At 40.7% G+C, this 16,242-nt stretch overlaps 3 protein-coding genes across 3 annotated transcripts in view; all 3 read right to left on the bottom strand.

Moving 5' to 3' along the window:
- Window positions 1-1,768: 1,768 nt before the first annotated feature.
- Window positions 1,769-6,959, bottom strand: LOC119904469 (gap junction alpha-3 protein-like). The gene is made up of 2 exons (XM_038721164.1): window positions 6,639-6,959; window positions 1,769-5,233 (listed from the first exon to the last, which is right to left on the bottom strand). The coding sequence occupies exon 2, from the start codon at window positions 5,196-5,198 to the stop codon at window positions 3,765-3,767; it is 1,434 nt and encodes a 477-aa protein (XP_038577092.1). The 5' UTR covers window positions 5,199-5,233; window positions 6,639-6,959; the 3' UTR covers window positions 1,769-3,764.
- Window positions 6,960-8,177: 1,218 nt separating this feature from the next.
- On the bottom strand, window positions 8,178-13,461 carry gjb8 (gap junction protein beta 8). The gene is made up of 2 exons (XM_038721165.1): window positions 13,298-13,461; window positions 8,178-11,604 (listed from the first exon to the last, which is right to left on the bottom strand). Exon 2 carries the CDS (start codon window positions 11,571-11,573, stop codon window positions 10,767-10,769), a length of 807 nt encoding a protein of 268 aa, XP_038577093.1. The 5' UTR covers window positions 11,574-11,604; window positions 13,298-13,461; the 3' UTR covers window positions 8,178-10,766.
- A 1,157-nt stretch (window positions 13,462-14,618) lies between these two features.
- Window positions 14,619-16,242, bottom strand: part of cryl1 (crystallin, lambda 1) — a 36,364-nt gene continuing 34,740 nt past the window's right edge. Inside the window, exon 9 of the mRNA XM_038721166.1 lies at window positions 14,619-15,178. Within this exon, the coding sequence (XP_038577094.1) occupies window positions 15,074-15,178 (105 nt within the window). The 3' untranslated portion in view covers window positions 14,619-15,073. The remainder of the gene's footprint in view (window positions 15,179-16,242) is intronic.

Genomic DNA, 16,242 nt, shown 5'->3' on the forward strand with positions numbered 1-16,242 from the left:
AGACTTTTCCCTCCTAGACATTTCGGGGGAAAAGTTTCTCCAAGAATACAAGTCACATTTTTCAAAATATGGATTGACCCTCTGATTGGTTAGAAGAAGAAAACTCCCAACGAGCATTTATTAAGCCCTTGTGACACAATTCTGGTTTTGTCTTTCAATGCACTATATTTGGAAAAAGATGTCAGATGGCAAGGACATAATGTTGTTACATTATCAAAAACAACCATGTTTTTCGTGGCATGGTGACCAAATGGTAAGGCGTTGGTCTTATAAATCAATGATCATGGTTTCAGTCCCCATCCATGCTTTGATTGTGTTGTTGAACCTGATGCAAATCTACCTTGAATGAAACCTGCAGATTGGTATCATTTTTGAGTTGAAGATAGCTAATGTCTGCTGTTTTTTACGGGCAGGTCCAAGTAAAGTCACAAAAATTTACATGGGACTTTCCTGTTAAAATAAAGCTTAAATGTTTTTTTTGAAAAAGTCACCAAATTGTAACTCAAGACGCATGTCTTTAATGACAATTGAAATTATAATCCAAAAAACAATGCTCATTTGTTAATTATTGTTTGGGTTTTACCAGGTTAAAACTTAAAACTTTTAATGTTTTTGCTCAGGTCAAGCAAGGTCAAGTCAAGTCTTTAAGGGTTGTGTCTTAAGTCCTCAACTTGAAATCCAGTCCACAGTCTACAAGTCTACAACTCTGTGTCGGTGTGTGTGGGATCGATGAATTTAATTCAATGTGTAAAGCAAAAGTAAAAAGCAAGAACAACAAATATGGTACAAAAAATTTATTTAGTAACAGTTTTGTAAACATTTGAGGTAAATGAACATTTACATCAACTTGTTCTTACAAAAGAATCATTCATACACAAGGCACTTCTCTTGTTTAAGACAGCATTGAAAACAGGTTGCTGTTCTGAGCATTGTGAGATGGTTCCTACTCCCTGACGAGCCAGAGAAATCATGCTCTGCATGAAACATAAGAGGAGAGAGTTTGGAGGAGTCACAGGGACAACGGGCTTTGAACACAACATCCTGTCAGGGCTTCGTATGCAGGGTTAGGGAAGTGCCAGCTACCCAGCTAACATTCTCTCAACAGTGGAGTCGTCTGATTTGACATCTAACCAGAGTCCCGACCAGTCTGTGAGAACTTACTGAGTGAACACACAGAAAAAACCCCAACTATTTTTTCTCTCTCGTGATGTTGTCTTTTTTTAAATCTTCAAACTCGTCATTGTCTGAGCTTGAGATAAATAACAGTTTCTTTTTTTAATACTGCCTTTTTTGTGAAAAGCCACTGTGTTATAGTTTTAAGACATTTATTCCTTTGAGGATCATATAGATTGGCAGTTTGGCGTCACTCTCTCTCTCTCACTCTCTCTCTCTCTCTCTCTATTACTACCAATATTAGCATTGTAGAACAGCAATTTTCTTTCCTAAATGTGCAAATCTGTATCAACTACCAAAATGTAAACTTTAGGGATCAAAAACAAATGGAGATAACAAAGATTTTTTTTTTTTTGTCATTTTGAACAACAAACATCGATTGGGAAAGGCAGCTTTTACCTATACGTTGTAGTGAATATTCTTCTCTTTGTGTTTCTGTTTGCACTAAATGTAATTTAAGCAACTGAAGTAAGATACAGTATGAAACGTTCTACCTGTATGGGTACAGATACTCTTACATCATACAGTACCATCATTTTGTAACGCCCAACCCACCCCCCCAAAATAAAATAAAAAAAAACAGCTGGTACCACTTTACATTGCTCTTACTCCAGTGTATTAACCTGCACATTAACTGCTGGAAAAGTACTGTTCTTATAAAATACTGTGCACAAACATATTAGTAGTTAATCGTGTTGGTTGCCCTGTGAGTGCAATATGTCCAATGCAGATTACTGAGTTTTCACACAGTGAAAACAGTGTGTAAACAGTGTGTATTTGCAACTCTGCCCCAGAGGTGAACTCACAGGATAATACAGTGGATTAAGGTTGTTGAAAAACAAAAATCAAACAAACAGCACAGTAACACGACAGAGACAGAGGACTGCAGCTGCTGATGAATTCAGTTAAAAGTTTGGGTTTCTAAAGTTCTCTAAGAATCAAGATGAACACAACAAAATGGAAGCCGTCAAGGTCGACTGCACCATGGCGTTTTGATACTCGCAACGCCAGTCATTTAGTCTTTTTTAATTGTAACTGTTTCGCAATCACAAACTGACTACTACAAGTATGCAATTTATAAGTAAAATTCAATTCAGTTTTAAAAAAATAGCACTTTTCAGAATAAAACCAATGAAGAAGCACATGAAATGTGTGATGGTGAAAATCATTTGCAAAGTTGCTCTCAATCTTTAGGTGTGTTGATTAAAATGAGGTTTGAGGGTGAACACAAAAAAAAGCAGTTTCAAGTCTAACCTAGGAGCTTTGGGGGGTTGTTTTTCTGAATGAACAAGGAGAATTTGTTATTCTTTATATAAGATGGTGTCTGCAATGTATATGCACAATATTTCCAAGATTGTTTGAAAGCAATGTCTTCTCATTTGTGCAGTTAGTGGAGAACTTTTTTTCTTTTCAGACATGCTGACTGAAGGCGACGCTGACAGAGGCAGGCGTAAGGGACTCTGCTCCTATTTTCCTCTTTTGTAAACTAACAGCATGGTGGGAACGTTTTGATCTCTATGTTTTTGACAATGCAGTGTTCGTAGAGACCCACGTACATCCTGGGAATCAAGGGGATGACTTTTACCAGCAGTTTTTCTGAGGACTCTGGGCATATCACATCAGTCCATTTCTATCCATTCCATCTCTGTTGGAGGTGATGCAGTGGATCATGGGAAAAACCAAGCTAGCCAACTTTACTATGTGAATTTGTCAATGAATCGGTGAGTTGTAGGGCTCCACATACTGGCATGCACAACTACAGGCACACAATACATGTAATGTCTTTGTGGATGAATGATGTTTAACACAACAGGTGTTTGTTTGGTAAAATTCAGGAAGTGCTGCTGCGAAAGACCTTCCAGGTCCAAGGAACAGTGCTGGAACAGGCTATTGACATGTAGTGCAACACGCAGTGCATGTTTGCGCTGCCAATTTCACTGTGAAACCAGGTAAAAATGATGATCAAGATATCAGTGAATTGTCTGGCTACACATCAAATCACTGATCTGTACGACAATGCCAGCCTCCTGCGCTCTCACCAGATAAAATAAAATATATCCAGTTATCTGACCATGTTGATTTTCATTTGGAATAGTTAGTCCTTTAGGCTCGACAAAAAGAAGATAAATAGAGAAACACCATAAAATCTCTCCCCCAAGCCAAACTCGTTAATGAGACACGTGAGATGTGCTCATTTTGATGAAAAATTATGACATCACAATGTCCTTCGCTCCATCTACCGCTGTGAGCGGAGCCTTCTGACTTCATTACACTGCCTGATCACATTTTGTGTGCATCAATTATGCCCATCCAAACAAAACTTGCCTTAACTACTCTGCAACTCACCGATTGCACTAAATCAATGGCGGCTGCTGATCAAGTCATTTCACATTTGCCTAAACATTTTCTGCCGTTCTGTTTTCCTGTCTCTTGTCGCCTTGAATTCTTTTTTTTTTCTTTCTTTTTTGTTTTTTTTTGCTTTATGCATGTGATATTTTTTTGTCTGAGAATCACTGTGTTTGGGGATTGGGGTTGGAGGAAGCGGGGTGTTGGTCAGGGAGGGTTAAGGGACATGAAAGGGCTTAAGAGATTTAGACAGCCAGGTCGCTTGGCCTGGCCCTGATGCTGCTGCTCTTGCTGGCCCGACTGAGCCGCCGAGGGTCTGTGCTGACCGTTACTGGAGGCTTGTGCATCTCCACTGTGGTGGTGGTGACGTGGCCTTCCTCCTGCTCGCTCTTGCCCCCACTCCAGCTGCCTGCGTTAGAGGCGGTGCCAGGGCTGCTGCTGCTGGAGGCCGCAGTGGCAGTTGTGTTGGTGATGTTGGTGTTACTGGTGGTGTTGCTGGTTGGAAGGGGCAGTGCAGCATTGATGGGCTGCTGCTGCTGCTGCTGCCCATTCTCGGTGCTGGTGGAGGAAGAGGAGGATGGGGAGGGGGAGGTGGCCTTCATCTCCCGAGTCTGCTGCTCGGTGGCCAGGTTGGCCCAGTTCTGCTGCGTGGCCAGCCTGTGATTGTTGTTGTTGCTGATGTAGTAGTGGGAAGAGGGGGAGGGCTGGCGGAGGGACTCCTCCTGCTGGAGGTCGTCCATTTTGAACTCTGCTGCTGAGGGCACGGCTGCCGGCCCCATGGGCGGCAGGAACGCCCCGCTGCCTGCCGTCACATCTGTGTAGTTAGGAGGGTAACTGAGGCTGGAAGGGGCAGTTCTGGAGGCCGAGGCCAAACACTCAGGCTCTGCAATGTCGACGCGGCGCAGCGACTCATGTTCGGGGGCAAACTCATTTGTCATGCCCTGTTTAACTTTCTTCCATCCAAGGTGATAGATCTCTAACAAATTCAGCAAAAGAGACACGCAAGCCACCACAAGCATAAATATAATAAAAATAGTCTTTTCAGTGGGCCTCGATATGAAGCAGTCAACGGTGTTGGGGCAGGGCCAACGTGCACACTTGTACAGGGGCCTCAGCTGGAAGCCATAGAGTAAATACTGGCCCAAAATGAATCCCACTTCAAACAGGGTCTTGAAAATAATGTTGAACACATAGGTACGCAGCAATGCACCTCTGATACGAATTTTGCCATGCTCGTCCCTGATTGGTGGCTTCTGCTTCTTGCCGCCTCCTCCTCCTCTAGCATCGCCACCATTTCTATAAAGGAGTTCTTTCTCCTCTTGGAACCTGTTTGCTTTGCGCATCTCCTCTTCCTTCTCTTTCCGCTTCTCCTCCATGCGGACGATGTGTAGCACGTGGCCCAGGTAGATAAGAGTCGGTGTGGACACGAAGATGATCTGCAGCACCCAGAAGCGGATATGTGAGATGGGGAACGCCTCATCATAGCAGACGTTCTCGCAACCAGGCTGTTGGGTGTTACAGGTGAAGTCAGACTGCTCATCGCCCCAGACCTCTTCAGCCGCAGCCCCCAGCACCAGGATCCTGAAGATGAAGAGGACAGTCAGCCAGACTTTGCCGATGACCGTTGAGTGCTCCTGAGCGTTCTCCAACAGCCGCCCCAGAAAGCTCCAGTCGCCCATGCTTCAAGATTTCTAGCCTATGGAGAAAGTACAGGCTGGAGTGGACAAAGAAGGGAGGAATGGCAACACATAAAGAAGAGAAACAGTGTTAGAGAAAGTTAAAGAAATGCTGAAATGAAATCTGAGTCTGAACATTTGTCATTGCAGAGTATCATGTAAGGCCTTACCCCGAGGTTAAACACTCTAACCATACGAACACACAAGAAGACACAAGGACATGGACGAGAGTGGAGGCGTCGACTAGACCCCGACATATTTCTTTTTTTCATAAAATGCTTAGCAGAGGTCAATGTCTTTATAGAAAACTGCCAAGTAGGCATCAGATATCGATAACAAATCGAAACACAGCATTCGGTTCAAACACAGACGCTTTTTAGCAGCTTGCATACTGTATAGGCCACCTGTTTGACTGAACCCTGGTTCACTCTCCCTTTCTCTCTCTCTCTCTCTCTGTCTCTCTCTCTATGTCTCTCTCTCTATGTCAGGCCTGTCTCTCTCTCTCACCTGCTCGCTCCACTGCCCAGCAGGCATGTGCTGAGATCAACATTATAATGTTCGAAAACAGCATTTAGCAGAGATGGGGCTCTGGCGTGGCACATGCACACATACACACACACACACATACACGCACACATGCACGCGTGCGCGCACACACACACACACACACACACACACACACACACACACAGAAATGAATACTGACATTCACACACACGCCAATCCCCCCACCCACCCCCCCTTACCCTCTCTCTCTGTCAACTGTAATACCAAAGTAACAAAGATCAAACTGAAAAAGTTTACTGTAAATACTAAAGATGATGATATAATAACTATGGGACAAATTCTCAATTCTGGTAAAAGTTACATTTTTAAGTTTCAAAATGCTGAAAGTAGAGATTTCAATTTGAAAAAACACAATATGTTGTTTTCATCATCAATTAATCTTCATTCTTTCCTTACAATTTCTCAGGGCCCAAGACAATGTCTTCAAATAGCATGGTTTAAGCCCCAAACATATTTGAAAGCTATTATATAAAGCTGAGCAAATGAACATATCCTTACATTTGAAAAGCTGAAACATGGAGATGTTAGGCAGTTTTGCTTGATAAAACTTGATGCACCAATTACAAAGTGTTTAAATGCATTTTCTGTTGAATGACTAATCTTTGTTGCACTCCATCTGTTATGTGATGTCACAGATTTAATAATATGTTTAGATCAGCTATCTGAACTACATTTTAAAGTTGTAGTAAAACAAATGCTTATTTATAGATAATAATATATTGCCTCTTTTGCCCTCTTATGTGATATAGACAGGCGATAAATGTGTTTTGAGCAAGGTAGAACCTGTTATTGTTATTATTAACATCTTTTAGACAATATTAAATGAAAGGAACAAACACCACATACAACAAATCACAGAGCAGAGGAGACACTTACTAAAATATTCTTGTATTAAAGGTAATAAATCCATCGACTAGGGTTCACAATATGTATGACACCTGGAAGAGAAACACATTAGTCAAACAATATTTAATTTCCTTTCGTTGTAGCTTTGAATCATGGGGTTAGCTGATCAAAACTCAGTGAATCAAATGCTAAACAGAAGAACATGGAGAAAAGTTCAGTGCATGTTTTGATCAAAAAGTAAACAGTTATCCAGATAATAGCAATAACACACTTTTCTCATCACAGTTTGAATTTTATATAGGCTACTTAATATAAATAATGGGATGTAGCCCCATGTGTTGGGGCCTGCAGCAGTTAAACCCAGAGAGTCTGAAAGTGTTTCACGTTTACAATTTGACTCTCTGATGACTTCATTATTAGTGGCAAACCTTGAATACATTTTTCTCAGCTTCACAGGTATTTGTGGCATTTATGTTATAATGGCGATGAGCGCAACAGACAGAGTCAGGTTCAAATACAAAGCCATACCCGGCAGACTCACAATACAGAGTGTGCCAGAGTCCCCAGACTCCCTTTAGGCTCCACAAGCTTTGTCTGGCTTTTGTCTCACTCTTGTTTAGTACAATTGAAGTAAAACTTTTAATTACCTGGTAACATGCCGTTCTTCATTTACTTGGTCATAATTTACTCCCATTTAAGTACAGGGAAATATTCACAGCAGTGTTTATCCGTCATACCTTTAGACCGGAGATGTCATACTTAAATACGAAAAGCAAATCCGTCTGCCATTGGTGCCATCATTTGAGTGCGTTGAAAAGCGTGAAGACCTCCCGCGGCCGCAGCGACCCTCCCTCTGTCTCCCTGATCCCGAACCCGCAACCTGTCGCCTCTCTGACAGCCCCACAAACTCTTTTTTTTAAATGCTGCCTCACAAACTCATTCACGCACAAATTTCTCCAGGCGTGTGGACAGTCAGTCTGTCTGGCTGTCCCGGGCCCGTTAACTCGCGCAAAGAAAAGTTTCCCTTTGTTGTTGTTAGTTTTTGGAGGCGGCTTGGAGTCGGAGATGGGGCTCGGTTAAACGGAGCTGCCTCCCGTTTCCAGCCATGTCTGGACTGTCACATTGTGTGACCATGCATGAGTGAATCCACAGAGTCATCAGCCTGTCCGGAGTGACACCACGCCCCTGCCAACCTCCCCAAAACCTGTCAAAAATGTGTCCAAAACCTTTCCCAAAACTTTAGCAGAATTTGTCCAAAACCTGAACATGATGTGAAGCTCCCCCAAAAGTATCCCGGAAAAACACTTGAAAACATTCCCAAAAGTTTGCCCAAAACCCTCCAAACACCAGCAACAACCATTCTACGATAAAAAAAAATACACTATACACTAAAGTCATGGCTGATCCTAGACATAAAACATTACTTGAAAACCTGATGTCTGGTAATTAAAAGGAAGAAATTGTGTGTGTGTGTACGCGCACGGGGAGGGTGGGGGGTGGGGGTGCAGTAAGGCATGGTATTATATAAGCCAATGTGAAACACACTAACAGACACACTGTACACATAACAATGAACCACGCAGTTATATTTTATTTATGAAAAAATGTCTTAAACAGCAAAAAGACTTCAAGGATCAAAGTGCACTTGTAATAAAAAAACATCTTAGGTGCAAAACACAGTCACAAACATTTCATTTCTACATTTCTTGGTTAGAAAGCTGTTCATTAGTGTGTTGTTAAAATCAGACTACTACATTGTGGAAGAACTCTGAATATAAAAATTGCTAAAAATATCAACATCTTGGGACTGGAGTGATCAGGCTCGTCCCTTAAAAACAGTGTCCATTACACATTGTTACTATCACACACGTAGCATCAAAATGACACTTGGCTGTTGCATTACGCAAGAGGCCAAAGGTCAATGCAGAGCACACATACATAACAATGTTTTGAAAAATCACAATTTTTCTTCTCCAAATCTGCACCCAGAGGCCTCCGGAGTGCTTTTCGTCTGTGACACTGCATGACTTGGCATTCTTTGGTCAAAACTTTTCTCGCCCACTGAAAAATGTCAACTGTTACACTTCATGCTGTGACTCTACATCAGCTGCATCAGTTATGTAATGTCAATATACGACTCATCCAGATTGTCTTTTTATAAATTTTGGGATTGATACATCTCATTAATTGTCCAACTTGTCTCACACACCCCTTTCCAATCTTTTCTAATCACCAAATCACTATTCTCTGTTCACATAAGGTGAGTTTTTTTTAACAACACAGATGTGACTAATCCAACTCAGCTATTCCTGGGTGGAGGGAGGACAAAGACATTTTCACTTTGAGATCAGCCATAGTTCCTCACATGAAGAGGGCAAGCAGTGATTAGTGAGGTGGCTAAAATAAGGCACATGCTGAAAGCTGATACAGCCAGCCGGGGTCAGTACCCACCACACTGCAGCACCAACACAAGTCCAAAAAACACAGGAGCACGTCTGGGCTAAACAGGACAACTTCTGAACGGTGTTTCAAAAAGCAGGATTAAGAACATTAGCCTGGTGGTGACTGTGAAACAGACTCTCTTGAATCTGTGGACCTATGAAAATAACACTTGAATATTGGGTTTAGGAATCGGTTAATATTAATAAAGAACATTCAGGAGCAATTTTTGAAGTTGTCTGCCTAACTTGATAATCCTGCTGTTTGAAATAATTTCTTGGAAGGTAACAGTATAATTAGAAGGCAAATGCAAATGTTATAAAAGGCAAAAACATTGAGTCAGATATTGAATGATTCAAATCTATAAATCACTACAAGCCTGCCAGATTTGGCATCTTCACAAACTTCAAGCATCTTGACTGGAATACAAAATCTGTTTAAGAATATCTGAATTAATATTTTTGTGACATTTGTTTTTGCCTCTTTTATAGATTTTTATGTCAACTCAGCAATGTCAGTTCAGAGGAAATAATTATGCAACATGAACAGTCAGGGAGGTTTCTAGCACATGAAGATTAAAAGCATCTTGTACAGTCCGAACATGAATATATTTCTTCGTGTGAAAATAGGCAACACGTTCTCAGAGTGCGTTTAGATTATTTAGCGCTCATGTAAAGAAACACTTCAAATTCAAACACTCTCAGTTCAAGTAAAACGCAAAAGACATTCTAATTTGATTAAACAGCAAAGATTGTCAAACCCTAGGTAAGATTTCACCATGTCATAACAATTCTATCAACGTAATCTTATCCCATGTAACAGTAATGAAACGTAGAGAGTTATGACACTATGAATTTTTAAACCCAACTTCATCCTACGGTCACTTGAATACAGCAGAATCATGAAAAACCATCTACTTTTATTAATAACTGTAAAACATGTGTTCAAAATCAACAGCATTAAAAATCACTGCCATCTCTAGTAAACTAAAGACTAAAACATAACACAACCTCACTTTTCATGACTTCATTTGCTGTACTTCCACTTCTTTAGCACTAAAACCATTCAGGCTTCAGGGATGGTGTTTTTGCTTGTCAAGGGTTCCGCTGTGAACCACTAGGTGTCAGTGTAGACTCATTCTTCTCTGGCCAGTCACTTTTGCAATGCACAGCACATTCAAACAACTGTGAACAATAAATTTAAACATTCATCTACCGAGCATGTACGAAAAGCAAGGTGGCACTTGTGATGATGTGTATAAATATATGCAAAGACACTATTGTGTTAGAAAACAAATTCTCTGCTACCTGGCGGCTTTTTGTTCTGAGAACACAAACAGGCTCTCAAAGTAACACTCACTGGTGGGAATTGGATCAGATTTTAAAATTATTGTATGATCCATGATTTTAGGGGGGGGTTTTTGCATCAGGGAAGAACATTCGACTGTCTTTAGTTGCAAAATAGAGGCCATATGTAGGAATACAGAGCCAAGATGCAAATTATCTAGTGAGTTCCCTACAAATGAAGGTATGTTGCTGTCTAATTAACCTAATATATGTTGTGGTGATTTTAAGTTCCCACTTCAAAATTGGCTTTAGAAGCTGTTTTACCTTCCCATGAGGCAATTCTGTTGGATGCTCAACTGCTAGAGTAATCACCAAACTGCAGACACAAACTATGACCATTAGGAGGGATTTTTCCAACACTGATTGCTGTCCTTCAACACATGGTCTTGTTGCTGGTCGAATCAGTGGAGGACAGGAGCATCTCGTTCTTTTCATTCTGCAGAATGGCATTATCCGGTGTCACTCTGTCTGTGTTGGTGTAAAGGTGTTTCCTCTTGTTTGACCCGGTCGAGCACCTCAGGAGCGCCTTGATGATGAGGTAGCACAGCTCGGCCACGTTCAGCACCATGCAGATGGCCGATGAGGACACCATGAAGATCGTGAAGACGGTCTTCTCTGTTGGCCTGGAGATGAAGCAGTCCACCTTGTTGGGGCAAGGCCACTGCTCGCACTTCACTAACCGGGGCATCTGGAAGCCGTCATAGACAAAGTACAGGGCGTACATGAACCCACCCTCAAAGATGAGCCTGAAGAACAAACTGCAGGTGTAGGTCCACCACAGCGGGCCTGTGATTGGCAGACGCCTCTTCTTCAGTGTCTGCAGTTCAGTATCCGTCATTCTCTCTGTGCCATTGGAGGCGAGCATGGTCCTCTTATCCCCACGTTTCCTGTAGGCGACGTGCATGGCCACCAGCAGGGCCGGTGTGGAGACAAAGATCAGCTGCAGGCACCACAAGCGGATGTGCGACACAGGAAAGAAGTGGTCATAGCAGACATTTTTGCAGCCAGGCTGCTGCGTATTGCATGTGAAGTCTGACTGCTCATCCCCCCAGACGCTCTCAGCAGCCAGAACCAGTATAGTAATACGGAAGATGAAAAGGACAGAAAGCCAAATCTTTCCTAGACTGGTGGAGTGTTTGTTGACACCTCCAAGCTGGGCATAGAGCGCCCCCCAACTCATTGTGGCCAAGAGGACTCAGGAAGCTCACAACCTGTAGAAGGCAGGAATTCAGTAGAAGGTTAACACCCAAGAAAACCTAAATTCAGTGTATTGATGAAGGACATTTACCAGCATCTACCTTTCTTACAGAACTTGTAACTGTCTGAAAGTACAGAGTTGCTGTTGGCCTACAATTGCTTTCGTATGGCATTTTTAAGGCATTTTTACATTTTGAACAATGTGTAGTATTGAGTAAAAAAATGGACTAACAATAAATGGGACACAGAAGGCCAGGTCTAAGATAGATTAGGCATCACAGAGTCATAAAGGGCCATGGCAACAAATTTTATAAAGCTGTCACCAGTGTCTTAGATTAGGGGTTTTTGATACCATTTAGAGCAGTCAGATTATAACACACAGGCAACATGGAAAAGTTATTGTTATTTTATAGAGCACTTTGGCACACAAGTCAGAAATTACAGGAATGATCTCCCAGCCAACCCCAACCACCTGTGCATGCCATTGTCTGAAGAAGAATCACTGCTGTCTCTGTTCCCTACACAGAGAACAGTATATGGACAAAAGTACTGGAACACCCCTTTTTTCATGGTGTGATCTTTCTTAAGCGAAATCTTGATGCTACAACATACAACTTAGACAACAGTTCTTCTAACAGTTTGGCGTTTTCCTCTTTCAATATGACTATGACCCCGTGCACAAAGCCAGCTCCATAAAGAAATGGTTATCCCAGTTCGGTGTGGAAGAACTTGAGCCGCTCAGAGCCCTGACTTCAACCCTATCCTACACCTTAGGGATGAACTAGAATGGAGATAGCCAGGCCCTCATGTCCAACATCTCTGTCTGACCTCAAAAATGCTCTTCTGGATGAACGGGCAACAATTCCCACAGACAAACTCAAAAATCTTGTAGAAAGCCTTCCCAGAAGAGCACAAGCTGTAATAGCTTCAAAGGAGGGTCCAACTCCGTTTTAATGCCTGTGGGTTTAGAATGGGATGTTACAAAAGTAATGCGTAGGTGTCCCAGTACTTTTGTCCATATAGTGTATTTTACTCTTAATTACCATTGGTAATAGTATTAGTTTATTAGTACTTATTAAGTATTAATAGTTCATTATTAGCATGATTAGCACGATTTTATGTACTTAATAAAAGTAAATGAAGTTGAATAGAAGAAATGAAGTTGATACTGCATATTGGAATTAAATGTCAAAAGAAGAGGGCCAGGTCATTGGTTTACAATAAACCAATTTTTAAAAAATAATCTTTATCTTGAGACACTTAATAATCATTCCTTTCATATTTGCTATTGATGTCCTTAAAAACAAATACTTTCGTTCATATCAGTAGGCCTAATACCTTTAAAGATGCTGACTTTGCTGTATTAAAAGGCAATTTGGATTTTTAGATGCCATTCAATTAATGGGATTTTGCCTTCAATAAATGTACAATCTACACAATCTTTCTTTTTGTTTTCCCAAATAAAAGTATTTTAATGTCAAGATACGCCTGTTTTTCCGATCTAAATCATCTTAAAGTGGGATTACACACGTATTTAAAAAGCCGATTTAATAATAGTAATAATTACTGTTAACAAAATTAGTTGTAGTTGTAGCCTTTTGTGGTTGTCATCTGCATAACTAGCTAGGCTTTTCTTAGAAATAAAAAAATGCGCTGACATCACAAGTCTAAACCGGCTACACCTGCACTATAACACCAAGAACTCACCTGCCAAAAATGTCAATAATTTTCAACGACGGGAAATTCAATTAATCCTTTATTCTTTTGTGATCTGAAGAAAATTGTTCCCCTCGCTCCAACTTTAGCTTTGCTCGTTGGAGACGAAGTTTGACCCTTCCCGTCTTAAATCTGTGTGAGACAGACGCACCTGAGTCCAGAGATTTTTCATCTTTCCTCCTGTAGACAGGGAGGGAGGGGCCAGGCTCTGGGTGGGGCCAGCCAGGCACCCATGGAAGAGATTTATTGCTTTCTCTTTTGTTCATTTGTGCGTGGTGACTAGTGTTTCATACTCACCAAGTAGAAGTTTAAGTTGCGTAAGCATTCCTTCGAAATAGAAAGCATCTTAATGGCTGAGTTAAACCTCCACCTCAAATGAACCACAGTGTTTTTATTGTAGGTAAAGGGCACTTGAATTCTCAAAATCTCATCACTGAACATAATTTGAACGTCAGGTTACTAGACAGATATGTTAAACCAGCTAATTTGCATTTATTAGAATAACTAATTCTAATAAATGCAAATTAGCTATACAGCTGGTAGCTTGATAATATTCGTTCCCTTCTCTTAACTCTTGATTTCAACTTAAAGTCTCAAATTAAGTCTCATGCGACTTCAACGAAGCTGATCATTTCTGCCTTTGGGGAAAAGTTGAAAAATGTGTTGATTCTGATGCATGCAGTTAATTGAATTGTCTGCATTACACAACAATGTACTGCACTGACATGCCCATTTTCAACCATCTGATATTATGAATAACATATAGCATAATGCTTTAAAAACACGTAGAAATATATAAATTGTGGCCACAATACTGAACCACAGAGATTTGTTTACAAGGTTCACAATTTTGGTACCTCTGACAACTGCTTCAGGCTCTCCCTCACATATACAGTATACTGCATATCCAGTATTTGCACATACTGTACACATACATACACATTGCATTGAAGCTCTAATTTATATAAACTTGTGCAGCTTATCATATTTCATAGCAGTATAGGCCACACAGTGTGATCATGTGATGGTCACTCTGGGCCTGATATCAAAATGAAATCTGCAACATGAGCAGAGCAGAAATGTCACAGCAGTCCTAAGTAGCACTTGTGACATGTTTCTATTCATTGTTTTCAAGGATGCAGGACCTTATCTGTAACCATTCAATGTTACACTCATCATCGATTAGTTTTGCTAGAGGGAACAGAGACCGCTCCTGTACTCATCCACACATATCCAATGTCTGATTTCATTAGTTTTACTTTCCTTCATGATTAGGACCAAACATGTTGTATTAAGAAAATATAAAAAGATATAAATGTATAATTGCATTGTTTTTTATTAATCAAAACATCATTTCAAATTTTTTTCACAGAATTCATTTACACAGCAGATCGTTACATGCCATGGAGCACCGACTCAGATGGTTGCTGTTAATTAAGTCCCTTAATTGCTACAAGATCAGTGTTGAGATCAAAATGCACACAGAAAGATAAAACTGTTTTAAATTGAATCCCTGCTGGTTAGCAAGCCACAGTTATTTTATAAGGCACAAATAAGATATTTTATTATCACTCCCAGCACATCATTATTATTATTTAAAATATTATTATTATTACATTATTATTCATTTTATTTAAATTGTTATCAAATGAGTAAAAGAAGTGTACTTAACAAAAAAACCCTCTAATCTAATGTTTAAAGATTACTTTTCCTCAGTCAGCAGTGATAATCAGAAGTTTTCCTGACTCTGGGCCTTGCATGCTGATCTTAATGCTCCTTCTTCAGCTTTGCCAGACCCATGAGGAGCTGGTCCCTCCTCTCTATCCTGGCCGACAGATGCTGCTCGTCGCTGGGAATCAGCTCACACATCTCCTGTGGACAGCAGTGAAGGAAACATATGTGAGAAAAAGAAGAGCAAAGAACAGAAAGCTTTCAGGTGACGTGACCATCCTCTGACGGCCATGTTAGGAATCGTAAAACAAGGGATGTTTGCATTCCTAAAAATATGCAATAGTAATTTCAAAATCAAATAAATACAGTTTATTTCTCTTTATTTTTAACTTGAAACTGATTCTTTCTACACATTTTGTGTTTAGTCAGATAACTAGAAAATCACCACTTCGCTGCTGTAAACACATCTGATTTACATACTGGATAACATGTGTTTAGTATGAGCTAGCTCTAACACAGGTGTGCAGAGACCGAAGGTTAGATTCCCGCAGTCTCTCTGGATTGGTCATGTGTTTAGCAAACACAGTTGGCCGTGCTTGTGGGTAGAAAAGCTGGTGAGGGGTTCACATTCTTGTCTTTGCACTAGGGACTCCTAATGGTTGGTTGGGATGCCTTCACAGTACGGCTGGCAACACCAATGCATTACAAAGATAACATGTCTGTCTGCAGCCCAGAGTAGAGTAGGCTGTGATGAGGACTGCAGCGCATAGAGTAATGAAGATTCCAAACTGGGAGCAAAGGAGCGACAAATTGACAAAATGTAAAATAATGTTTAAGAAATAAGTGAAACTGGAATATGGCATGACCATGTGACATGACATTTATTTTAATTTGCAGCAGCTGTAAAAAAAAAGAAAGAATTGCCCAAAAGCGTTATTTTAATTATTGTTATCTGACCTGACTCTTCTTGAGCTTAGCAGTTCTTACAGTTCTTGAGTTGAGGCTAGAGCTAAAAACAAGACTGCATGTCGATGGACAGGGTCAGGGTTATTATGCTACAGAAGGGGTTTGAGAAGTGTACTTGGTGATTTTATACTTGTTATCCTGTGACTCTGGGTTGCTGTTGGAATCTGGTGCAACTGTTGTGAATCCAAGCTGCTGTCCTCTTTGAAGGAGGAAGCAACAACTGTTTGAGTGCCACCTTTCAAACCTAAAAAGGGCTGAGTGTTAGATTTTCAAAACATTGGATTTCAGTATTCCTTTAA

The sequence above is a fragment of the Micropterus salmoides genome, unplaced genomic scaffold, assembly GCF_014851395.1.
Source record: "Micropterus salmoides isolate LMB-PRFRI ecotype aquatic unplaced genomic scaffold, ASM1485139v1 Ms_hic_scaffold_15, whole genome shotgun sequence".
Taxonomy (NCBI): domain Eukaryota; kingdom Metazoa; phylum Chordata; class Actinopteri; order Centrarchiformes; family Centrarchidae; genus Micropterus; species Micropterus salmoides.